A 27,369-nucleotide genomic window follows, 5' to 3' on the forward strand; every position below is an offset into this window, starting at 1 on the left:
TGCTTATGTGCTCGTTCTTTCTTCCTTATTTTCAGTTTATCAGAATGATACCAAACAATGATTCCCGTCTGATTCCAGTTTGTTGTGGAAGATAATATGTTGGGTCTGCGCCCCTGCTGCTGCTTTAGAATGCTTTATCAAAAGGATGCTGTGACAAATGGCACGTCCTGGTGGGCGAACAAACTGGTGACCTCGCCGTCTCGGCGGGGGGGGGGGGGGGGGGGGAGACTTCCCAAGGTCAGAGTAAACAAACAAAAGGATGTGGTTTTCTTTCAGGGTCCGTTTATTCAATCCGTCATGTGTCGAACTACAAGAGCGAGCAAACAGCAAGCGAACATCTCACACAGGCTCCATGAACAGAAGTATGAAGAAGAGATCCGACAGGACGGGGCCCATCCTCACCGCGAACGTTTACATTATTAGATCGGCTTTTTAAAACAGTCCAAGTTTGATTCGGTTTTCTTTGCAACCAGCCAGGACGCCGCTATCCAGCAGCTTCATCAAGTCCAGTTTGATCTGAAAGAATCAGGCGAGGCAACATGAACATCTCGTGTAAAAAAACCCAAATCTCTCTCTCTCTCTCTCTCTGTGATGGAACATGAACATCTCGTGTAAAAAAACACAACAAAAAAAAGCCCAAGTATCTTTGTGTGTTTACGGCTTCATTTAAGGCCGAGGCGTCTCCTGCCTCCAATACATGAACAGAAAAAGGTTGAAAAAAAGGAAACATTTTTGAAACATCTATCAAACCGCAAAGCTTAATCAGATAAAAGAAAACTGATGAATCCTAAAAGCTCTGAAGGTGGAAGTTTCTCTCTCTCTCTCTCTCTCTCGCTCGCTCTCTCTCTCTCTCTGAGTTGGATAAAGACCTTAGAATTCTACACTTAAATTAAAAAAGTACCATAATATATCATCCAATCAGATGCTTCATCACTTTCTTCAGCCAGTTAGTAGGTGTAGATATCACTTCCACATCATTAGATTTTTGGAGAAGTGTGTGTGAATTTCCCCCCAATAACATCACTGCGTTCACAGGAAATCGTCTCTTCAGCCCAGCAGGGGGCAGTAACTCACCTCGGGAATGTCGACCATCCTCCTGAGCTTCACGTCCCTCCAGTTCCAGTCCAGGACCACGTACCTCAACGCTTGCAGGTTCAAGCCCTCTGAGGAGGAAAATGAGAGATGAAGCGGGCGAAGCGTCGGCGTTGGACAGCAGACACACACACACACACACACACCTTTGTCTATGAGCACACCGATCCTGGCCGGCGTCCCCACTCCCACATGTGTGATTCCTTTCTGGAGCAGCTTCACCTGCTCCTCAACCTGCGCAGAGGAAACGCAGACACACAGCTGCCTCGGACTCGCGATCTGCACGCAACCACGGAGATCAAACCGTGGCCTTCGTTACCTTGATGTGCTTCGCAAACAGCTTTATGACTTTGGCTTCGCCCTTGAAAGTGGTCAGTTGCCTGGGAGGGAGAGGAAACAAACAGCAATGCTGGAATCCGAACCTAAAAAGCTGTAATGTAGGAAAGTTGGGGGGGGGGGGGGGGGGGGGGGGGGGGAAGTGGTGTGTCACTTACTTGATGAGCTCGATGGTTCGAAGGGCAGAACTACAGACGACCAGCAGAACCACAGAGCTCTTTTCTGTGTGCTGCTTTTGGATCTTTGCCCACTTGGGACAGACTAAGAAAAGCAGAGAGGGAAGTGAGTGAAGTGAAGTGAAGTGAAGTGTTTAGGGGTAAAAAAAAAAAAAACCAGGAGACATCCTCAGGACAGCCACTCACCCTGCTTCAGGTACGAGGAGAGGGTGTGCGTTAGGTCGTTGCTCGACAGGAAGCAGGAGCCTGGAAGACCCGGGGGAGGGTGTGGGAGGGTGTGGGGGGGGGGAGACAAACAGCGACCTTGGTGAGGCAATGCATCAGCGGGGAAAACCAAGTGAACGTGCAAAAGCTGGAGGGAGGTTTTTGCCTTCACTCACTTTGCAACTGGAGCTCTTCCTGCTCGATAACGGAACGCTTGTTTGAGAAAAACTGCGTAACCAGAGCCTGCAGGTCAGCCGGGCTGCCCGGCTTCGGCTCGGCCGCCGCCAAGACATCTGTGATCGTTTTCTTCTTCTTCTGAAAAACAAAAAAAGTTATTCACAAAACACAAAGGCCCACTGCCACAGGAAGACTCTGCACCAACTGCAGGACCCGCTCGCAACAGCAGGGGGCGACACACTCGCCTTTCTCTTTCTCTTGGGTTGAGACGGCTTGTTGTCCTCCGGCTCTTTCTTGGGAGGAACTGCAGGCTCTTCCTGTGATTTCAATACATCATGAGAACCCGAGTCAGACGGAACACGTCCACATGGTATTTATTATTAAAACACTGTTAGATAATGTCTGTTGAAGCTGGATGCTGAATAATTCTGACATTAGTCCATTATTATTCCTGTAGATTAACACACGCAGCCACATTTCATCTTGAGTGCGTCAGACCAGTGAAATAGTGACACATTAGCCCTTTAATTTAAAGTTTTTCTTTGTCGTGCGTTACGTAAACGTCAATATTTTTCAGGAGCCAAACAATTGTTACATGACAACAATGTCAACATCAAGCCAATTTTAAAGAAACATTGCGGTGCAAAATACTGTGAAATGTCATTAAGCTTATCTTACAGCGGTGGAAGTAACGCTGTTTGTTTACTGACAGCGAGGCTTTGAGGCTCATGCTGGATTTCTATCTTTCATGGCAGCGTCAGTGGGATCTCCACTCCGTGTCATGTTGTCTTGTGTCCACTAATCTTAAGAAATGTGTGTTTTTTTTATGTTTGTTTCTTTTTAAATCAATGTTTTCTTGGTGGCTTGGCCAGATTGGATTCGCTGTAGATCGATGGCTTTCTAACTTTTTACAGTGTGGCGTGTACCACGAGAGAAGACGTTCAGCTCTCCCAAGTACCACCACTACGACGAACCTGAACACAAAGTACAAGTTCAGGTCACAATGGAAACATGTTTATTTTGTACATAAGGACACTTATGCTCATTTGGAAAAATCAATGATCTAGATGAGGGGTATCGAACATACAACCCTCCAGAGGCTCCAAACCAGCGAACGGGGGGGGGGGGGGGGAAACTCACTGCAAGTAATTTGTCCACTGTGGAGAAGAAAACCCAACACAAAGACGCAGACGCTCAACTTCATTACCGCGTGAGCATAAAATCAGAGTTCCTGAAATGCTGCAGGGAAGATTTCACTTATTTCTCCAAGTTCAGGTTGATCAAATGTTCATTAAGTGTGACTGTGTTCAGAAGGACGAGTACTTCATTGACTCATTCACAGGTTAATGTGCTTCTGCTGTTCAGGCTCCTTTTGAGATCAAATTGGCTTGTATTTGACGAGGAAACTGAAAGCCTTGAACTCGACAAATTAAATCAAAAGATATACAGCGAACGGGCAGGAAATGACTGTTTCACAATCAATAAAACTCTCAGTTCTTTCAAACGAATCAGCCAACGAATATCAGCCGAATACAGAAAGTGTGAATATTTGAAACCCTAAATTTGTCTTTAATATATTAATTCTTTGCTGTAACGATTCAAGGTAATAGCTCTAATACCAATGGAATGTGGTTTTTTTTTTTTATTACTTTTTTATATTTACAACCTGCACGTGAGTTTTCTTCTTCTTCTTGGCTTTATTGGTTTTCTCTGCTACATTCTTCCTCTTCTCTGGCCGGGTCTTTATTTTCTCTGTGGGCTCTTTTGTCTCCTCCTCCAACTCAGACGCATCTAAAAGAAAAAAAAAAAAAAAAGAAGGGAGGAAAAATGTTCTCATTAAATTCAGGAACTATGAGTGAGTGTGTGCACATCCAGTCCTATATTTAGGTCAGGTGATCGACAGGAGAGGCAATGAAGGAAATAAGTAGTGTCCGTGGAGTATAATGAGCACAGTGTGTGTCCGGGTGGACCGTCCCGCTCATTACAAAACTTGCTTTATGGATCAACTTGGAACCGGGAGCCGTTGCAGCGCGGAAGAGAAGTGTCTCGGCGAGGCAACGCCGCGCTGGTTTGGTTTGACCGAGGGTCAAACTAAATCATTTGGCGAGTGCTCCACTACGCCTCCGACTGTTTGTGCAGCTCATCAGGTGCGAGTGTTCTCCTGTGTACGTTTCAGGGAGGAATACACAAATGTTACCTGAGGTATCAACAATAGCGGTCGATCTCAAACCGAGCATCTGGTTATATTTAGCTTCCCTGTTGCTACCACTTCTCAGAGCATTCCTCTCCTCTCCAACGATGAGGTCATGCACAGGCCCTTCGGCAACATCTCCATTCTTGGGTCTACAACTTTTCTTTTTTTTCCTCCCCCCCTTATTTAAACCACCGGCAATAAATCTATAGGGTTTTTTTTTTACTGCGATGTTCCGGGCGTACAGTTTTAAAATAGTTCAATATAAAAAGGAATGGATATATTTTCTTTTTCAACTGCGGACAAAGAAAAAAAAAACCCAAAATAAATAAATTAATAAATAAATCACCTCGCGAGCCAGACGTGGTGATGACTGTTGAACATTTATGATTTCGGGGAAATCTGCTCCACGCTTGGCTGCGTTTGTTGCCATTTGGAGCATGTTCCTCCTGCTGCCAAACTCCAATCAGAAGCATGAGAGCAGGCGATACATCATTAAGTGCTGACGGAGAACAACCACTCGCATTATGCCGCCGATGTTTCAACCGATGCCTTTTCTTTTTCTCCAGATTTAACCATTTTTGGTTATCGTGTCTCTCTAATTCAATGCACGAGTATTACGTAATGCCTCCCCTGTACATTATTAGCGCGACTCACAAATTGGTTTCACATGCGTGAACGGTTCAGAGGAAATGATGCGGCACCGAGTCCAACTTCATGAGATTTGTACGGCGGCCTTGCTGTTTACCGCTCGGTTCTCGCCGCTGACGCTGGGAGGCTTTCATGATGAAACCTTGACGGAGAACACAGTCTACTCGTTACCGAGGTCGGGGATCTTACGGAGGACGACTTCAAATGATGGTGGAGTGCGACGGCTCTCTTAGGTCTGGACGCAGCTGCTCGTGTGGCGGAGCGCCTCGCCTCTCTCATCTGCCGCCGGGGGGGGGGGTCACCACTCGAGGTCGAGGGCGCTCCCAAAAGCCCCCGCCGCACACAAACATCCCAGGCACACTTTATGCCTCGTCCTCTAATTTCCGTGTCTCACAATCAATTTATTCAGCGGTTATTATCACAACCTTTCCCCTTTCTGCTTTATTCTTCTCTCAAGCCGGGTTGCTCTTCCGTTGATAACCACACCCCTTTTACACTTCAACGATCAAGCCAACGCCTCGGGTCATGTGAAGAAATATACACCTTCTGTTGTAAGGCCATCCCCACTACTGATGAGCTGAGTCGCCCTGTCCCTCTCTGGACGGTCGGTCACAGAGGTGAGGAGGACTCCGTGCCGTCATGATGGACAGAACTGGACCACAACCAAAGCAAAGCTCAGGCCCATAGAACAGAAAAGAGCAGAGTGCATTGCCAGACACCAGGTAAGTGTTTTTATTCCTTTAATGTACTGATTAAAGGATAAAATAATTAAATGAGGGGAAGCAGCTTTGAATAAGAGATAGTAAAAGATGGGAGCGCATTACTAAAGGTTTACGCCAAGTGTCTTATTTTCACAAGATGACATCATTTAGTCATAATGAGTGGAGTAATGCTTTTTATCTCGGGGAAAAAAAACAAACCTGGCAAAGTGCTTCATCTCTATAATGCGATTTGCACTATTCAAAGGCCCGATTCACGATAACAGAACGCAATCACGTGACTTAATTCACTGAGCTCTTCCACAATGAGCGACTTCACCCAAATAACTGAGGCGCTGACGGTGCAGACAGACACCTCACACACATCCCTCCTCTATGGCAACACGAAGCTTTTAATTGGAATGACAGAACTTCGAGCACGAGCTAAGAGGTATACTCATTTATGTAGAGGACCACAAATGTATGTTTTGTAGCGACGTACTAAATTGTGCTGCGTTGAACGTGCGCGGGTTCAAATTCAGGCTGAGAAGCCAGACTCACTAGAGGAGTGGTGGCGGCTGAGACTCAGCTGGCAGGGCGTAACGTCCAGATCGCAGTATCGATGGTTTGACCACCGTCCGTTTGTCCTTGAGCGGGACACTGAACCCCACCCGTCTGTTTCCCAATGAGTGTGAGCGAAAGGGACTGACCACGTAAAAGCACGCTGAGGGAAAATGCATTACATAAGTTGGGTGCAATTGCAATTAATCAAAAGCAAGAGATGCACAGTCGTTGCACCATAATCACAGCATTACATGATTCTCAACAATGCACAAGCAAGACAGAAGGAAAATAAAAAGATACTTCACAGTATAGATCCCGTTGGGGAACGGATACCTCTGCACGTAATCCGTCTCATTAATAGTTAATTTTGCAATATCTGCAGATTGTTATGGTCTTGTATGTTATTTTAATCACCGTTTCTGTCGACACACCTCTGATTTGAAACTGGAGAGAGCTTCCTGTATTTCAAAAGTCACCTGAAGCCACAGCTATAACTGGAATAGTCTTGCAGCTCTCTGCTCTGCGTGACGAACGATGTCGTACATGTAGAAACGTGGGACGTTTATCAAAGAAGGGAAGCGTCTCAGCGCAAAACAACGATGGATGTAGTTTGCATCGTGTTGCATTTTTATATTCCACCGTAATTAATCCCATCACATGTTTGTGTCGATTTTTAACTGTCTCGCAATGCAATGAACATTTCCTACCGTACTGTAACTTTGGATTGGATTGGACTTGTTAACTCAAATAGCACATGTAGACATGCAGGCAAGGATTGCGATGACCTGCTATGGTTCAAATTGACCACGTGGAAGAAGGGTGATTGAAAAGGAGCGCCAGATTAGTTCAAGATGACTGAAAAGGCTACAGGAAGTCTTTATAACAAAGACCACAGCCACACTGGATGTTACACCTGCCAGCCAAGGACAGGAAACTGAGGGTACAAGTTTGTACAACGCAAAATTGGCCAGTAAAATACTAGGAACAATTGTTCCTGCTTTGATGAGTCTTGATTTCTACAGGCACATTTGGATGGTTGATCAAAATTTGGAGTAAACAACATTAAATTGTGAATCCATCCCCGATACACTAAACAATACAGGCTGCAGGTGGTGTGACAGCGAGGGGAAGATGTTCCTGGCACACTCTCGGACCCTTCAATCAAATGAGCAACCGGTCCAACGCCACATCCCACCTGAGTGCTGCTGTTGATCATGTCCGTCCCTTTATGGCCACACTGCAGCCATTGTGTCCAGCAGAATAATAGCATGTCACAAAGCTTAATTCATTTCTAACAGGATTCTTCAACAATGGCCTCCACGGTGACCAGATCCTCAATAGAGCACCGCTGAGATATGGTGGAACAGGACATATTGTGTTATTGATGTGAAGCCAAACAATGTGCAGCTGCTGTTTGATGCCATCACGTCAAAATGGAGAGAAAATCTTTGCAGAATGTTTCCAGCACCTTCTTGAAACGTTGCTATGACGAATTCAGGCAGTTCTGAAAGCGAAAGGGAGTCTAACCCAGTACTGCTTTAATTTGATTGTAATTAACTTTTTAATCTCATTTGTGTAAATTGAGTGAGTAAATAAGCCAAGTGTTAATTAATTGCTGTAGGAGCAGTAGGAATTTGGATTTCCTTAAGGATGATTAAAGTATAGATACATTCTCAGAAACCCTCAAACCGCATCAAAACAAGTAGTTACTTGATTTACATTGCTTTAGTTTGCAAAGGTGATAAAGATAGACAGTTCTAGGTCTTCATAATGTGGCTTCCACCAAAAAAAAAACTACACAGCTGTAATGTAAGTCACAAAAGAAAATATTTATATCCTGTCGTGCCGTATGAAAATCAGCCTTTTAATTAAAGAACAAATACATGGAACAAAGCAAAAAAAAAAAAAAAGGTGGTGAAAGTTTGGAGGTTGTGTGTTCAATGCATGTACGCTAAATAGAAATAGTGTTTAAGTGTGAATAGAAACAAGAGGACAAATCTTCAAATCTCTGTCTGAAGAGCCGCGCAGCCATTAGGTGGACGGGATCTTCTGTTCCCCGTAAACCTTAATGTCCCTCTTGACAGGGCCACTCTAGTTATTGGAGTCAGGAGGAAGGGAAGCAAATGCTTTAAAACTCATACCGAGCAAAGGGGTAGCGGCTCAGAAAGACATAGATCAATGAAAGTCAATGGCTGAGAAGAGGACTCGCATGCAAGAAAATGGGGCCGGCCAGTAATCTTCGACAGGGATCAATAGAGGTGACTGCTTTTAATGGATAGTCAATTGTGTCGACTGGGTGTAATGAGAATAAACTGACTGGTTCCCGGAAACAGCTGGTTGTTTCAGCTGTTCACAAATGGCACCCAGATTTGTTCATTAGCGTTTAAGTGTGATTTGCTCACTTAAGTAAGATGGCGCCGTGCCCACACAACTGCATAAAACGGCGTTATCGCGACCCGGGAAGAGCTCCGTTAGGTTTCTATTAGTCCGAGTTAAGATACCAATTTGACTCATGCAGTGGGACGAGACAAACCAATTAGACTTTTCTTCCTCCTGCAAAAGCCGACGACACACGAGCACGGCCACACGACCGCCCAAGTGATGCAGCGCGACATTTTTTTGGCCATGGCATTTCTATAATAACAAAATGATACCTTCCCCCCCCAAAAAAAATCAATTCGGTGCATGTTTTAACAATCAATAACCCATCTCAAGACATACACCACAGCCTGATGTGGAGACTCGTGGGGGCGGGAGAGTGGATCAAGCAGTTTATTGGATTTGGAGGCTTGCAGCTTCCTCTCCAAAAGCCACAATTTCACCATGTTATTGTTAAATCAATAGAGACTTAAGGCTGCATGCTGGAAATTAACAGACGGTGGAACAAGTAAAATACAGAGCGCCCGTCTCTGGTCAGCGGTAACGATGAACACTAAACATTCAAATGCTTTACAGCGTATAACAGTCCTTCATTGGAACATCTCACCGAGGATTCATGTACTTGTTGCCCCTGTTGGTGATCGTGAGACGACTCATTATGGCCGCAAACGGAGTGTTCAGGCAGAGGGGAACCTGGCAGCAGCCGGCAGGTCGCGCTCGCTGCTGGAGGAGGAAAATGCTCGGCGAGGGCCTCTATCATATACCTGCAGACTGCAGAACGGCACCCACACGCCAAGTAGGTGTATTTGTTTTGTTTCAGACCAACACCGTTTGCTCATCCAGCATCCACACTGGTAACAAATCAAATGATCCGCATGCCAGCGAACGTGTTAGTCTGAAAATAACATCAAGACACTTTTGTGGTAATTGTTGCCTCAACAAAACAGGTATGGAGTCGATGCCAGCAGGCCAGAGGAGTCAGATTTTTTCTTACATGTAAACTGTAACAGTTTGTTTCTTTATTCAGAATCACTTTTTATGAAATGTATTACATAAAGATAAATACCACTTAAGAACAGTTTCAATCACCTTTATTATCTCACTAGTTTAGTTCAAATGTCTCTTGTGAACAACTTCCCTGCGGTTTCATTTCCCTACGACTCGAACGAAAGCAACCAACTTGAATAATGGTGATAACTATAAGCTGAATCTGAAAACATTTACTACGGACATCACTCAAACTTAGCAATTGGAAATTCGTTAAGAACATATTCACATTTGCCAAATGTAAAATTCCAATATTCAAGTGCAATGATTTTCTTCTTACAAAAACAAAAAGGCTTTGCAAAAAAAAGTTACAGCAACGACACTTTCATAAAATGTTCTTTAAAAAAAAAAAAAAAAAGGCCTTGTGTAGAGAGCAAATACCCAGCAGTTGTATCAACAGCATATACTTTGTCATATTAGTAAAACAAGACATGGCCCTTTAAATGAAATACTGGTTACCCTGTTGGAAATGCACGCAGAAAGTGACGTGGTATAACACACACACACACACACGCACACGCACACGCACACACACACACACACACACACACACACACACACACACACACACACACACGACTAACACTTCATCACCTTTTGAAATCTGTATGAGAGAAGAAGGCCTTGAGGTAATTTAAAAAGCAGAACTTATTTCTAGTGTTATATGTTTTTTCACAGCCAGACACAGAATCTGGAATTCAATACCGTCAGAGAGAACAGGTGTTCAGGCGCATGCAGGCAGCTCCGGTTGACCTTTAAGAACTATTATACAAAAGTAAGCTTGAAGTCGAGACCTTGGGTTGAAGGGCCTCCGATGTGTTGCGGTAAGTGATGGTTGGTCTGATCAGATTCTTCTCCATCGACACCAAATTGACTGCTTATCTATTCACTCTGACGTGACGGTCTCGCAAGAGGGATCAATCATAAATAAAAAATAAATAAAATACAACAGTTAAAAGATACGTTGGAAAGGCGAGATAGTGTTTATGAAGCCGGTCCTGATTGAGGCTCCGGAGGATTTTACACAGGAAGTGCTAATCAGAGATAAAAGCCTTCAATTAACCCAAAGCAATTAAGCTTTTAGGAGAACTGGGGGAGTCAAGGCCTCTGTCTTAATGACAGCATATTTCAACAAATAAAGTAAAGATGGTCAAAACTAACTTGGGCATCCAAATAAAAAATGTATATACTGTATTTTCCGCACTATGAGACTAAACCCTCCATCACTGCCGTATTTGATCGAAAGTGGAATGGAGTTTAAATTTGAACCAGAAAGTCAACAATTTGCCACTTGAAAACTGAAAATGAGCATCAAAATCATGATTTAAAAAAAAAAAAAACTATAAAGAATGCTAATTGGGGATTGAAAGCACCAGAGCTGAAGGCACAAGTTCAGAAATGGGCTCTGGAACAGGGAGCTCATGGTGCAGCGACTCTCCACGCAAAAGTTATTGCCAAAGAAATGATAATATCCAACATTGCTGGCGGGTCTTCTTGGTGCTATTGCTACGTTCAACACAATCTCCTGTCAATGAGACCATAATGGGTCAGAAACTGGAAAAATTCCCATCCACGGTCTTTATATCTTCATTAAAAAGGAGGTCACAACACACAGTATGTTAGCAGACCATATAATCAACACAGTGACAATTGGTCAAAAGAAGTCGCAGTTCACAGGTACGACACTGAGTTGGAAGCCTTCAAACGAAAGACATTATTACCCGAAATTAAATTCCCCCCCTCCAGTGTTGTGACCACAAATGAGAAAGGTTGAATGGATCAAATAAAGATGTATTCCCAAAATGCTTCCTCAAAACATGCAAAGCTCTTTTTGAGAAGGGCAGTATGGACAGCAGATGACACTTCAAACATCAAGGACGAAAATCAAAGCTGGAAACTCAATACCTGCCGCCATCCCCAGAGGCTTAACTAAAAGCCTCCAGAGACTTGAAACAGCAGTGGACTAAAGTTTCAAAGCTGTTTTATGTCACCTGCGGGAGGCATGGATGGTGGCTGGAGATTATAGCGTCATGGCCCCCGGGAAGATGCAACATGGAACTTCCCAGGAGCTCCGGGCATGGATCAAAGAAGACCGGACTTCAGTGGCGACCATATGACCATACGTATCCTCTGGGGTTCAGAAAGCCCACCAGGTGGTGGCAAGCCTGACGGCAGCCCAGCAGACCGGGACACAATGTCAGTGAAGATGCAAGTTTTTTTTCCCCTGACACATATTACCATGTTTCCATGTTTCCAGACAGCCAATCTGGTCTTGTGAGCACACAAATCTCGGATTTTCCATCGCTTCAGTTTCAAAATGGCATTGTCTTGCGCCTCTGTCGCCCTGGCTTGTTTGTGGGCTGTTCGAGTGCCTCGTACATGAGTTTGACTCACATCATATCTCATTGGGAAGCTCAACCTTGGTCCGGCAGGCCAGCTCTAAATGTCTGTATTCCACACACGCTTGCATCTTGTGTACTTTCACAAATGAGAAGTTTAGGAAACTTTTTTTTTTTTTTTTATTGTATTTTCTGATATATTTATACACATAGTGTATAAGTAGGAATTTCACTCAGTGTCGTTAAACGTTTAAAAGGCAAAACTTAGGGCGTGTTCACATTCCCGTTTGACCCGGACCAGAGTTCTCTTCAGGGAAAAACCATTCGAACCATTGGACACGGCCACAAATTGTGAATTTGAGCCCCTGGTCCCCTTGAAAACCTCGATCTCGCTTCTTTTACAAACGACCTTTGTAGCAGGCGGGGTGAGAGGACAGGGTGAGAGGACCGGGTGAGAGGACCGGGTGAGAGGACAGGGTGAGAGGATGTGACGTAGTGTGCAATACGTCCTGGGTAGTAAACGAACAAAGCTCACCACGCAAAAAAGAAGAATGAGACGCAGAAAGAAAAAGTTGAAAAATATATTTTGGGCCGACGTGGAGTAGTCAGAAGAATTAGTGAGGAAGACTCACTGATATCTAGTCTGAGGTCTAGATGTGGTGGTTGTTTGTGGCTACACATTCACCTAGCATTGAGCTAACAAGCCTAGCCACCACGGGCTAAAGCGGCGGGATTTTCCAGGTGGTTTGGTCCGGCCTCAGAAGTGAATGTGAACACAACTGAACCAAACGAAGGGGTGAAAATTATTGGTTCCCCTCCCTCCATTGTGGCTTCTCGTAGAAGCAATGGAGAAGAATAGAAGTACAATAGAAGCATCCTATGTAACATGTCTTATCTTTCCTTCTCTATCAGTCACCAATACAAAACTCTGATGCAACACTTGAGGAATCTAGCATCTGCAATCAGATGGAGGGCAGGGAGTTAAAAAAAAAAAAAAAAAAAATGTACATCTATTCAAAACACACAAACCCCTCAAAAAGTAAATGGCAGAATTCCACACAAAGAATACTCAGCGAGCGGCCACAGAGTCCCGATGAACCGAAATATCTCCTGGAGGACACAGCGTGCATCATTCCAAAACAATGTGGCTCATACTTCATGACAATGCTGACTGCCAAATAGTTGAACGTTTTGCTCAGTTTCCACAGTTGCAGCCACCATCTAATTTATAGACCTTTTTACTACAAATGTGGGAAGGACCACCTACAAAGATTAACATGAACAAAACAAATAACTCAACATGATGCGGAAAGGGGATTAAAACAAATGCCATAATCCCAGAGGGTAACTTTTAAATGTAAACAAGCAGGGCAGTGTCGCATTACCTCATAACTTCATATCCCAATCATTTTGCCTCTGTGAAGACGGGCAGTTAACTGGTGTAAATAATCTGTGAACGGTTACTGTTTCAAACTCCCTGTACAACACAATGAAATATATCACATCATAGTGCAACTCAACTCTGCAGCACATGATATAGGCAATTTATATTAGCTTGACACTTTAAACAAAGCAGAGAAATTCATCAGGAGGAGTAATTATAAGACTTGAAGGTGTTTTTCCATCAAATGCTCTCTGCCTTTATGCTAAACTCATCAATGCTTGAGGCATTTACCAATGTGAGCAGTCGAGCTGCACTCGTAATTATAAAGAACAACAGAGGCATTGCTGGTGACAAAAGTGCATTTATAGCCGGTATGACGTCTCCCGTGCTCGCTGTCTGGCGTGCAAACTGTATAATTTCTCTGGTATACGTCTCTTACTATCCGTGCCTGCAGTACTGTGCGAGAGCCAAGACATACATCAGCCATAGAGAATGCGAATTAAAGGGTGCTGAGCCAACTAGACCCTGGGAGCTGGAGGCCAGAACAGGCTCTGGGGCACACACGCTCCAACCTCCAATGACAGGTGGATATAAAGTGGATATGAGTGACCTGTTGGAAATGAATAGCTAAAGCAGAGGTCTCAAAATGTAATTACCTGGAGGCCATGGGCCTGGTTGTATTGCAACAATACACTGCCCGGGAGCCACGTAGGCCACCATTATAAAAGTAAGCCTATAAGAACCTGTTGATAAGATTAGAGGTTATTCAGACAAAGAGGGAAGGATAAACACAGCCTGCCCACTAGTCTGTGGATTCAATTCTTACTGAAGATCACAACAACACTGCTTTCATAACCAGGAGGGAGCATCCTAAAAATAGCTACTAAAACCTCACACTACTGTAAACATGCTTCATCATACCTGCTCTTAATCAATTTCAAAAAGGTATTCAGTGACATGTTCTTGCTTATTTTGATCAGAAATGTCCAGTTTCACATGACATTGGAAGGAGTTCACAGTGACTGTGACTGCATTTATTCAACCTGATGATACAAGAAGCACTGTGACTTTTCCAGATGAGCGGCCACACTTTTTTACACTTAAGACCGACATGAGGAAATTCAGAGGTTTGTTTGTACGCACATTCTCTGAGAACTTATTGAGGGAAAACTCTGGATGCACTGATCCAGGTGTTTTGACTTACGATCCGATCACGATACCCAACTTTAAACATCTGCCAGTTCCGATATTATTCTGATACCAGACCTCTGTTTATTTTAATAATAGTATTGTCATTATTGTTGGTTTTATATGAGGCAGTAATAAACTCCTCACTACAGTAAAGTAATAAATGTATGCATGTTTGCATGTATTCTATTAAAAGGCAAATTGAGGTTAGATAGTATAAGGTCAGAAAAGGAAACAGTACGGACTATTTTTGTTCCATTTGGACAATGTGGGGGTCTGCGTGACATCATCATCTCATAATAAACTAGTTCCATCTTTAAAACCTCAGAATCACTTTATTAATTCCTGGAGAAATTCTTTATCAACGCAGCACAAACTGCAATTTTTCCAGCTCTAACGCAACACAAATGTTTGGGACTATTTTCAAGGAGTTTGGCGTGGAGTAAGACGGAGCCTCGCGCTGTACCACGCCTTTACAACACCTTTACAACGCCTAACATTCACGTCAATACTTTGCGTTTTTTTTTTTGCGTAAAATCCGACCAAACAGTGACATGTTGTCATGAAAAGTCGGGTAGCAGAATGGCGACAAATTCCATAGCATGCTAAGCAGACTGCAAACTGTGGAATGGATTTCCTGACTCATTACTCCACATCTCATTAAGACTCTGCTCCATTCAGGAAATCCATTCCACATTTTGCAGCGAGCAGAGCAGAGCAGCCGGAACAAAAACACGTGGACTAATTTCAGCAGAAGCTTTGAAGAACGAAATTTCCGATTCGTGATTTACGTTCATATCGGAACCCTATACCGATACCGGACAGGCCCCATCCCTCGGGAAAACTGAACATATTTATTGAAAAGATACATTTTATTAGTTTGTTTGAAAAAGTTAAAATAGGTTTGCACATCAAGCAGCAGAAGCACGACCCCTGACCCTCATGCTCTCACACCCACTTGCAAAAGCTTTTGGGCATTGGTGGATTTCCCACATTATTCCTCGATGCCAGATTCTGCTGAATGGTTTGATCCTCCGAAGCATGGCAAGATGTGGATTGATTGTATGCAAAACACAAAATCTATTATGTTTGTAAATTCATTACAGTGACTAGACAGCAGATCGATGTCTCCATGTGTCGCCGTTGACATTGACAAGAGGCTGCAACTTTGGTGCAGTTTCTGTTCTAACTTTGGCTTTCCACATTTCTCTGATGTTGCTGGAGGGTTTAGAACTGATTGCTGTGTATTGTGACAAATTCAGAACACACCGATATAGACTTCAAGGAGACTTTTTAGACTCAAGCAGCGCTATCGAACATATTGCAGCAACAATACATCATTTCTCTTTAATATTCTTTATTCTGAATCCTGTATAAAGTCTGTGGCATGAGAACCATTTGTGACCATTTTATTTTGTGGCATGTGGAAAGTAGGATTATTTATAGAAAATGTTAACGGTTCATTCCGAGGGCAGGCAGTGCCCTTTTGAGTGGCAAGGGACAATCAGGAGGGACACGGGCCTGCTGCCCTCTGTGGTGTCCTGATAAATAAACAGTGGTGGCCAGCCACATGTGAGGCTGCCAACGTGCCTGCCAGTGGACAGTCCTCTGTGGGGATGCCCTGGCAACCATTATTAAGGAATGCACTGGCTCTGAGCCAGAGCAGAAGTTCTGAGGTATTTTCACATGCCTGGCATTGTGTGGGAGTGTGCATCAGTAAGCATGTGCTTGTCTAGACACTGTGTGCGCACTGAAGCAAGAACACGGTCTGACTCATGTCGTGAGAGAGAGAGAGAGAGAGAGAGAGAGAGAGAGAGAGAGAGAGAGAGAGAGAGATTTGTGAGGTGTTCAGACCCCATCACCATTCGTCAATTGAGGACCAAGGGCAAGGAAACAGAGGCACGTGTCATGGCTTGACTGCACACATTCAAAGCGTCGGATGGGCAGAGCAAAGAAATATATTACCACTGTCCAAGAAAAATAGACCCCGGGCCACCACAGAAAAAAATGTGCCAAAGCTCTACAGCCTTACAGGTTTCCTCAATACGGACCCTGGGCGAAAACCAGTTGAGCTGACTGATGAAATTTCACTGGAGTTCACAAACTCAACTGTGTTCCTCAAATACTTTCCTATGGACACGCACAATCAAATCAATAGAAGATATGCTCACGTTCTGTTTTGCGCATTGTGAATATGAGAACCTTAGCAGGTCTTACCGAAAGAAAACTCCTGAGCTGTTCCCAGTTTCCATCACTCTTTCCTGTTGCTGGAAACAAGTGAAGTAAATGAGTGCAGGGACAGCCAAGACAGCTTCATTTGTCTTCCTGATTGATACAGAGAGGGCATCAAGAGGAAGGGAGGGAGCTTGAGAAAGTCACACTGTTTCTTTCCACACAGAGGCAAAAGGAAATAGTACCTACATATAAGGATGTTCTCGGCTCCAGTCTGAACCAGTTACTAGGTTTTACTTTCGATGTGGCTTCTTACTCTGGCACAATGTTCTAACCTTGTTTAGACTAACTCGGTGTTGGTCTCAGGCCTTGATGGCAGCAGGTGAATACTGCCTATCTGTGTGTGCTCGTGGAAGAGGAAGAGTTAGTAAGAAGAAAAGAGAGGGAGCATCACGGCTTTTATGTTTAGTACATGCTTTACAAAAAGCACAAATAAAAAGCCTGAGGAGGTCTTACTTGCCTCTGGACACTAAAATCACTCATTTGTTTTTCTGTTGTAAAAAAAAAAAAGGCATTTATTGAGAGAAATGGGCTGGGGAATAGGAGGCGGTCTTGGTCGCTGTGAAAGCTGTGAAAAGAAACTCAGAGCACTGACATCATCTTTTACTAACATAAACCTGCTTGAAATCCGTCTTTGCAATGAGAACACCATTACACAGAAAGCTGGCCAGCAAACCATGTTTAGCTGATGTGATTTGCTACAGCAACACATTCACATGTACACATGTCACACACTCACTCTATATCAAGCCCCTCTGTCCTACTTTCTTGAAACCTTCAGTCTGCCAAGCAAATGGCAATAGCTGTACATGTGCTACGAGTAAGACTATGAGATGACATAAGTCCTACACAAAGTAATGCCAGGCCCAGACCTATCCATTTCAGTAACACTAACTGTTATGACATGAGGCCTTCTGGCTTTGAATTATCCCATGAAGCCATGGAGGCTTATATAATCCAAAGCACTTATGAAAGTCACACAATAACCACTTGTACTGTATCGACACAGTGGATGACCTTATTTAACCTCTCTGATCAGAAGCACACATTTCTTAGTGTTTAGCTGCCACCTCTAATCATTTCTTGTTCTTTGCTACCTCCCAGGTGGAACTTGGTCAACGCAGCAAAATTGTTTCAATTTAATTCAGAAATTAAATTGAAATTTTTTTTAAATAAAAAAACCCCTAACCAACAGATTAGTATGCAAGGCGAGAGAAAACAGCGCGAGACTCGTCGCACGAGAGAAGATCTGTCCAACGAGGACTTGCTCTTCCTGCTCAGTGTCCTGGAGGGCGAACTCCAGGTAGGATGATGTGCTTACTTTTGAGGGTTTTGCAAAGCTCAAGTCGCAATACCACTGTTTTTACTGTAACTACAGCCATTGTAAGGTAATGCTATGAATGGCCACTGTTCTGCTGCAATGTTTGTCTCAACAGGCCAGAGATGAAGTCATTGCTGTTTTGAAATCAGAGACGACAGATTCCCATCTACTGGAGGCCCACTACGGTTTCAGCGGACGGGAACTAGTCCTCCGCGCCCTGCGGAGAGACTCCCTCTGGGCCCAGCAGGACCGACTGCAGGATGTATGCGAAATACCAATTGCCAAGGTACCACCAGCCAATACTGAGCTCAAGGATACCATATGGAGAGCGTAATCAAAACTAATGAGATGAATGCATTACTGTCTGACAACAGCGTATCTATTACTTCTGCATCATTACACGTGTTTATTTTACACTACAGGTGTTCCACAGGGTTCACCCATCTACAATAATTATCAATGTGTAACCTGAAGCGTGACCTTTTCCCTTGTTTTTGCATGACAAAGAAAATTCGGATGGATGGAAAAGTTTAAAAGTCTTGAAACGCAAAAGGTCAAGCGAGTCGACTTGAAGTGAAATGATCCTTCAAATTTCAGTGCGGTTTCTAGTGATAATAGCATCTTTTCTTGTTCGCTCCTGGCAACTCAAACAAATTTGCATCGAAGTTACATTATCTCCAAAGCCCCCCCCCCACCCCCCAACTCCCCTGCTTTGTTTTCCCTGCACATCTCAGTTCAGTCACTCGGTAAAGGCCCAGAAGTGTGCCTCCATATGGATGATGAAGCACCTTGAGGAGAAGACATGCTCTCACAGGGAGACCCTACGCAGGCTGGAGGAGCAGGAGAGGAGCCACAAAGCTTTTATCCATAAGAGCAACTGCCTCACCACTCTACTGGAGCAAGACAGAGAGAGGTTTGTGCAACAAAACCCAGGAGGTTCAACTGAAGGCCTAAGCAAAAACAACATTGATATTTTATAGCTCCCACAAAATTGGTAGCCTGTATTGAAGCTAGGCTTATTGAAATAGCCGCCCGTGCCTTTTTTGAATTCCTCCTGATGTAAAAGAGATGAGGATTTACAGCCAGGGTAGGAGAGGCTAAGGGGTTTAAGTATTTCAGCGCACTGGAACAAGCCAGACCTGAGGTCTGCGATGTACACTTGTGCTGGCTTAGACTTGTTGTTTTTTTTTTTTTTTTAAGTCTATGTTGGTCTGTAAAGCTCTTTACGGCTGAGTGAGCCAGCAAAGGAACTGTTGGCTGCTGCATCTCCACTGGACAGTGTGTGTGACCTCAAGACGGCACTTATGAGGTACTCCACTCAGACACGGTCCATTACGTCCTGGACTTGGTTAGACTCTGTGGCCTGCTGGCCCTGTTCACTCTCCCTTGTAACACATCAACATGCACTCGGCATGCAATTATACGCGGGATCTAAATTGGCACTCTCTTGCCCGACCCAACAGGCAGGACAGCAGGACAAGATGAAGTTTTCTTTCAACCTAAGTGAATGGGCTGAGGGTTTACTGGTGGCTACAGAGATTCCCTCCTCAAATAGAGAGCACGTTTAAGTGTGGCCTCAGGGCGCGGCCTCGTCCAAAATGAAGGATGTCACCGGTTCCCCTATGCAATTTAATGCCCACAAACTGGGCTGCTTTGTTGAAGTCCCTGGTTGTTTCAGCTCATGTACAACTGGAGTCCAGTCTGTAATCTAGCTGAACAGAGGACCGACCCGCATTGGCCTTGCAGCCTTGGAAGGAGACGAGTTGTCTGCATCTGTGTGCCAAACTGAAAAGGCTTTACTGATCCACCACAGGCACACATGCAATTAAAGACCAAAAATAGTCAAGGCAGTAGAGTGATTAAGATTACTAGAATTCTGTCTATTCAAAAACAATGTGGAAACCCTAAACTCACACACATAAAGGCTTTGTGGTTCATCTTGGCCTAATGATGATTAATACATGAGTAGACAGCAAGTCTGTGGTGTGGTGTGAACCCAGTGTGTCTCATGCATTCCTGCCTTCCTTCTAATTCCTTGCTTGCCAACTGTTATATAGTCTCTTTAAAAACAATGTCAAACATCACATCTTAATTTTTCTACATAGCCAGAAGCATGAGCCAACCAACAATAAAACGTCCAAAGTTGTGCTTTCAGATATCAACAAGTGTATTTTGTGTATTTATTCTTGTGTTTATATTGATGGTCTCCTGTGAAGTGCTTCAATAATTACAGGATCTAATTAAAATAAAGAAAAAAGGCTGCAACTTTCAAGCGACTGATGAAACTTTGGACAAAAAATAAAAATAGACTTCACAACCGAATGAAACTATATAACCCTTAATATATATGAAAACTTAATCCAGACAACAGTGCTCCCTTCCCTTATTATCTCTGCTAAACAACACACACGAGCTCATTTTTCCTTTCTTTGCATTCTCAACTGCAGTGCAGCTTTGTTGTATAGCTCGGCTCAAACAGGCTTTAGCTGAGTCAACGGCTGCATTTATCCACAGGGTAAACAACACAAGGCACATGGCGATGCGCCTGTCCCTTTCATCTCCCTCTCCATCCTGTACTTCTTGCTCTGCAGTTGCCTAAATATTTAACTGGAAGAATTTCCACTCCTACTCCAAATCCTCTTCAACTATCTTTCAATCTCCCTCTCTGTTTCTTTTCAAAGCAGATGCTCCGAGCCAAAAGAGCCACTCAGACTGGCTTAAAATCAGCACCCCTCTCATTTTTTTTTTTTTTTTTTTTTTTTTGGATTTCCCTGAGAAAGTAGCTCCACCAGGTGCCATGTGCAGCCCAGATGACCTGCTTTAGCTGTGAATTATACAGAAAATTCCAGTCATGCTATATAATCACTTTATGTTATAGCATGATCCCCGTTGCGTGTCAACAGATGATTACATCTTCACATCACAATGCCAATGCAGCAATCTGGCTGTTCCAACCTCAGCCATTAGGACACACTTTAAGCCTGCGTGTGTGTGTTTCCTATGGGGTGACACTGGGATGACAGCATCTCGGCATTAACTGCACACACATGTTGAACGCACATAAAACGTTTATGCTTTAATCTGCCCAGTTCGGTTCCAAATCGCGAACTCTTCAGAGAATTTACCCAACACCCGCAAAGCAGTTTGAAATCCATCATGTTTTCACTTCCCCATTGATGTGGCCTGCTCATCAATACACGTGTCAGTTGGGATGTACATGATCTAGAAAACATTATTCAAAGAAAAACTCAGGGGTGGGGAGTGGACACTTCACACAGCAATACTTTGGATTGAACTGTAAAATCAGTGGACATAAATACCATCTAACTCGCTAACAGAAACACAGCAGACGACTACTGACAGTAAAGTCAATACAATGTTTACATTCTATTTTGACCTGATGTGTTAGAGCTCTTCTCCTGCACATGAGTCTTCACTGATCTAAAGGATGGGGGGGAAAAAAACACCTTTTTGGACCAGTAACGTAAAGCAAATGCACACTAGACATCTGCATGTTCGATGACATAACCTCCACAACAATGCTCTGTGCTGGCCTGAACACAAGACAATGCCAGGGTAAATTAATATGGTGGTATTGTTGACAGCCAACAAAGAACCAACAGGTCATAAAATGTATCAAGGCGCCAAACGAGCGGCACAATTGGGTCAACGTTGACATCATTAGGAATCTGCGGCAAGGATTTGGCATTTCTGACGCCTTTTTACAGCCTTTTGCTTCGTGCAACATGCACACGTGTCAATTCTCATGTAAACCAAGCGAGAGTTTGTTTAAATGTGCTGTAGGATTGATAGATCGCTAAGAAATAGTCACCTTCTTAGCCGGATTTCATTCATCTATACTGCTACTGGCACTGTCACTCTCTCATGCACATTTTTTAGCACAGGAAAAACACTTTTTTTCCTTCTGAATAAAAATTTGGAGACCTAAATCACCTACCACGTTTCCACATAAGCAGCACCAGGTCGCATTATAACAACTTAATATTTTCTCCATTGTTATATAATGAGGATATCTGTAACTTTCCACTGTGAGTTCCACTGCAGAGCAACTGCATCATCAGCCCAGAAAGCCGTAATGCTACCTCCTGGAGTGGAAAAATTTAATAAAAGCACATGATTAGTTAAAAAAATGAAAAGAATAAATAAATCCATGCAGGTATAACTGGAGGCTTTGGTTGAGGGGCGCTTGGGTTGCAGCCATCCATTAGTCCAGGTTCACTAAGCTCCCAGCTCGGCGGGACCGAGGCCAAACTTTATGTAAGGTATTAATACATTTCTGCAGACCGCCGCTGACGTGACCCCAGCCACGAGCATGGTCAGTAGTAATCCAGTAACTCATAGCCACGTTTACGCAACAACAATCGCCTGGAAACTGAACCGTTTTTGCATTTACGTTTCAGAAAAAATATTTGCATTCAGATGGCAACCTTTTGGAAACGATCGCCGTCCACCACTAATGAATGCTTTGATATTGGAAAAAAAACAACAACCAAACATGCAGAAAGACACCAGTATGGTGTATGTAAGAAATGTGTCCTGTGACTCATTCAGTGAATGTACTAGTTTATTGGTGAATCACTTCCATTTAACATGCAAATGAGTTTGCACTATTGTCTCCAAATGCTTTCAAGAAAAAAAAAAACCCTCCACTTGTGTAAGTTCTGGTGGAATCGTCTCCTCGGGCCTTGTTGTGGTTATGGATAATGATGTTGTAGAAAATCATAATGACAGCAGATTGAGGCCAATAAATTAGTATAACTGGGATTCATTTTAACACGTCATCCAAAACTAGTGGAGACAGATGACAGCATGCTGGAGACGCAAGTGCACCAAACGAGTGTTGACACATCACTAGATCAAGCTGGTCAACCAACCGGAAGACACGCCACTACTCTCATCCTCGGAGACACAATGTGTTGCTAACAGGCAGTCAATTAAAACACAAGCCTTTTGGTTGGTTAAACATGGTGGAGGAAACATTCTCGAGACTCTGCTCGACAAAAAAAAAAAAAAAAAAGGATCACGAGCAAACCTGGCTTCTCCCTTATGGAAACACACAGCTGTTCTGTTCATCCCTCACACTCAAATGCATCCACCATCTGCCCGCTCAGCCAATAATGTGTCAGAAAAAGATGTCCATAAATTACCATAGGAGTTTGGCAGTGTATCAATTGAGAGCAGCAACCGCTGCTCTGATCGCAAGCTGTTGGGCCCATTTATTAGCTATACTGAGCAGAGGAGGTCAGTTTAGTCATACCTTTAATTTTATTAAACATGTTGATAAATGTAGAGCGGGATGCCAAGAGTGTCTCCCCAGCTGCTTTCCTAATGCCATCTTTACGTCACCGTGCAGTGGCTTTCAAACAACTGGAGGATTTGTTAAAAGGACATTCAGATCTAAACTAATGTAAACACCTGAGCTTAGACAATGGAGGGAAAATGTTTTTTTTGACACATCAGTAATGTTTGAAAGGTATTAGAATTGTGAATGATCACATTGTGTTTGTAAGCGAGTTGAATGTTTCAGCCTCTCCCATAAAAAAAAAGGACGGCATGAACCCTGGTTTGGGAGTTGGTCAGTGCAGAAGGGATTGCGAGGAATGAGGAGGATTTCTCCCTGACATTCCACACCAACAGAAATAATGTACCACGGCTCCACCTTACTGAGGCCTTTACCTGGAAAATACACTATTATTCATCAACAATACAATTCACTGACTTGTAAGAGAGGAAAAGAAGCGCTGATCTTCTTGAGCATTACATTTTAAGCGTGATTCAAACACCATCACTTCATCTCCGGCCTCAAAAAAAAAAAAAAAAAAAAAAAAAAGCCCCATAAAGCTAAAGAGTATTTTACAAGCAACCGCATTTTAGAATGTGGTTCACTTAAAACATACTGGAGACACAAAAAAAAGAAGCAAAACACAACCAATTCAACTTTGCCTGGTTTCTTTTCATTTCAACATTTTCTTTCGGCACACGAGGCGTGGTTTACTTTCACTCCACAAGCCAAGTGCAGTGGGACATTTAGACAAATGACATACGCCGAGTAGCCAAATTGGTTTTCATAGAGCCAATGATAATTCATCAGAAAATGTCTGAACTTGCTCAAACCAAATCCCCGTAAGTCAGCTTGAGATATCCCCGGAGTGTTGCGCAAGAGTTGCGTTACACCAATGGGCTGGGAGCGAGGTGCTTGAACTTTTTACAGCGGCGATGGAGCTTTAAACGTCTCGACATTCTTATCTTTAACTTCACACTAGAACAGAGAAACTTGAGAAGCAAAATAAAGCAAACCGGTTTCTAAAAAGCAGGAAAGAAACAACAACAACAACTCTTTTGCAGCATCCTTCATATGGCTGTACTGTACGGTTTTTAAATACCACTGCAGACTAACGACTCACCAAATAAAACTACTTTTTTTTCCAAAGATGGTTGTATAGAGAGCATGATTTGCAAAGAAAACAGTGGGAGGGATGTTCCGGACAAAAAGTGGACTTTAAAACTAATATGCATTTTGATAAAATAGTCATTTTAGAATTCAATGTGATTCAAATGTGTTCAAAACAATTCTAAATTCTAAAATAAGCTGCCGTCCGAAATCATGACTGTATGACGATGGCAAGCCTATACATGAGGATGGTTAAAGAGAGAATTGTTGTTCAAAGTAAATAAAAACACAGTGAATAGGCAGCTTGTATGCCTCACTGAAATAAAAAGACTTTCACAAAAGAGGAAATAAGTTGAATCGAAAGCAAACTACACTCTAGTTATTAAAGCAAAAGTCACTTTATTCGTCAGTTCTACTTCACATTTTCGCACATATGTAGAACCAAAATAGGATTTCTCTGCGGAGTACAGAAATAGTTGCCATTTAACCCCCTCAAACAAAACTGACAGACCCTAATACAACAGACCTGTATTAATTCTATAATTCTATATCATAGTGAGAGGGATGCTAAAAGTAAGAAATAGCACTCAATAATATTAATAATTGGCACCTTACTAAGACAGTTTCGAAAAGAGATAATTGTGTGAAAGCCACACTGGGCAATCAACACAAAGTACCAAAAACATAATGAATTATCCATTTTTAAACCCAGCAGCCAGGTTTGCCCTGAACACGTGAATGCCAACCAGGCAGAGTTCAGCACCAACTTGTGTAACCGCCATGGTTAGTACCTTAATTAAAGGCAGCAGTGTCTGTAATGGAAGGAATTCACATGTTCGACGAAGACCTAAGTGGTTTGTAATGCAAACTGCGTGCTGCCGTCAGTGTGTCGTGTTAAAACAAACCCGCTGAACGCGGAGCTGAGAGAAACTTTCGGTTTCCCCATTGGCCCCCGTTTGTGGATTTCCTTCAACGCTTTAAACCGTGTGTGATTCTTTGTTACCGTCTGTGTCACGTATTGAGACGTTCGTGTCCAAGCCTTTCAAGCCTTTCAAGCCTTTCAAGCGTTAGAAAGTACCCAGCAGTTGGCATGACGATTTTCTGCTGCATGTTTGGCACAACTTCTCAGACGCACACCGCAAATCATCAATCTGAACAATCCAAGTGGATATTCCATGTCTGCCGTTAAAAGCATGCGAACATAAATGTCTGAAAAAGGAACTTTGAGCGCACTTTTTAGAGGGGGGGGGGGGCGCTTGTGTGAATTCTTTTGTGATGGCAACATGTCACAGGGGGAATAGTTCTCTTTTATTTGGGGCCTGCTTGGGTTTGCTTGACAGAAAGAAATACCACCAGAGGTTTATTTCCCAGTGAAAGCAGTAACTCGGAGCCACAGTGCAAATACGCACTCCCATGGGGGGGGGGGGCACGAACAGACCTATATTTTTGTTTTTCTTCTGAAGAACTTTTACGACTATCATCTAACAACTGAAAACATGACGACCGATTCCCTTTTTCCATTCAACATTTGTGTCACTCTTGTTGTGTCGGATAACACAGCCTGCGAGAACAGTACAACCCCCGTCACTCCAAATAAACAAGATCGAAAAGAAAAGAGTGTGGCTAAAAGCTGAAGTCACAGCAGAGGATGAGGAACTGTATGACAGACAAAAGAAAGGGAAGGGAAGAGAGAGGAGACATATGGATGTAATTGCGGGCCGATGAACTGATGATGTCATCTCCCAGTCAGGTTATCAGGCCCCAGGCAGAGCAGCTACAACTCACAAAACATGTCTCCCTTTTTAAAACATACGAATACACACGCAGACACACACATGCACACACAGCTTGCGTGCTTCCAGAAGACCTTTAGTTCCAAGGACATGCCAAATCAGTTTGGCACTTACATTACAGCAGTTGCCAAATTTGCTAAAAAGTCATTATGCAAACTGCATTTTTTTTTTTTTTTTTTTAAGTTTGAAATGTGATTGGAGCTTTTCTTTTATTTTATGAGTGCACACACAAACTCACACACACTCTGTCCTTCCCATTAGCCTCTTTGGCATGGCTACACAATGACTTCATCTGCAATGGGCTGAACTCCAGAACACACACACACACACACACACACACACACACACACACACACACACACACACACACACACACACACACACACACACACACACACACACACACACACACACACACACACACACACACACACACACACACGCGCAGAGCAGTAGAGGCTGTACAGTCCCATATAAGGACTTGTTGATGATGTAATGGGCGCCACTGACTGCGAGTGAGACTCCGTGTGCAGAGCACTTCTCATAATGTTTGGTTTTCCGGATGGAATGTCCACATCACTGGGATCTCCGGGAAAAGGAGAGGTGAACGGCTAGAAACCATTTTTTTTCCCCCCTCTGAGGATTTTTTTTTTACAAAAAAAAAAAAAAAGGACGCAGGCCAGCTGAGGAGAGCAGGTAGGAACGAAAAACACTCAACAGGAAAAAGATGCAAACATTTGTTTAGAAACATTACAAAGTTTAAAAGCTGCTTCACAAGAACTGACAGGGGGCACGGCAGGAGTCGACCAACTGCAAAAAACAGACGACTTGAACAGTTGAGCAAAAGTTACGTTTCATTGTTGGTTTCATGTTAATCATGTCACGCTCTAAAACTTTCACACGACAACAGCTTACGGCATTCAAATTTAAGTCACTGCTTTGCGGTTCTTGATGACTTGTGATAACACACTCACGTTTAAGAGTGGAAACTTGAAATCAAGTTTTACTTTTGCAGAGCTTCAACACTGCCTGTCCATACCACATATCCTAAAAGCAAGTGTAGAAACACTCTAAATGTTTGGTTTTCTACATCCCAAAAGGGGTACATGTTTCACAAAACATGCATTTTCCATGAGCCACCTCATACATTCAGCTGACATAGCACCAAGAGCAACTTTTTAAGTT

The 27,369-nt window shown here is 43.3% G+C and overlaps 1 protein-coding gene across 2 annotated transcripts in view; it reads right to left on the reverse strand.

Moving 5' to 3' along the window:
* Positions 1-275: 275 nt before the first annotated feature.
* The window catches only part of cmss1 (cms1 ribosomal small subunit homolog), a 33,735-nt gene continuing 6,641 nt past the window's right edge, over positions 276-27,369 (reverse strand). The window contains exons 2-10 of one of the 2 annotated variants that reach the window (XM_080498372.1): positions 3,652-3,776; positions 2,231-2,302; positions 1,985-2,123; positions 1,791-1,850; positions 1,587-1,689; positions 1,412-1,472; positions 1,239-1,326; positions 1,075-1,163; positions 276-516 (exon numbers count right to left, since the gene is read on the reverse strand). In XM_080498372.1, the coding sequence (XP_080354498.1) occupies positions 433-516; positions 1,075-1,163; positions 1,239-1,326; positions 1,412-1,472; positions 1,587-1,689; positions 1,791-1,850; positions 1,985-2,123; positions 2,231-2,302; positions 3,652-3,776 (821 nt within the window). In that variant the 3' untranslated portion in view covers positions 276-432. Of the gene's footprint in view, positions 517-1,074; positions 1,164-1,238; positions 1,327-1,411; positions 1,473-1,586; positions 1,690-1,790; positions 1,851-1,984; positions 2,124-2,224; positions 2,303-3,651; positions 3,777-27,369 lie in introns of both variants that reach the window. The other variant, XM_080498373.1, reaches the window with a different exon arrangement.

This window comes from Blennius ocellaris (assembly GCF_963422515.1).
Source record: "Blennius ocellaris genome assembly, chromosome: 6".
In the NCBI taxonomy this organism is placed as follows: domain Eukaryota; kingdom Metazoa; phylum Chordata; class Actinopteri; order Blenniiformes; family Blenniidae; genus Blennius; species Blennius ocellaris.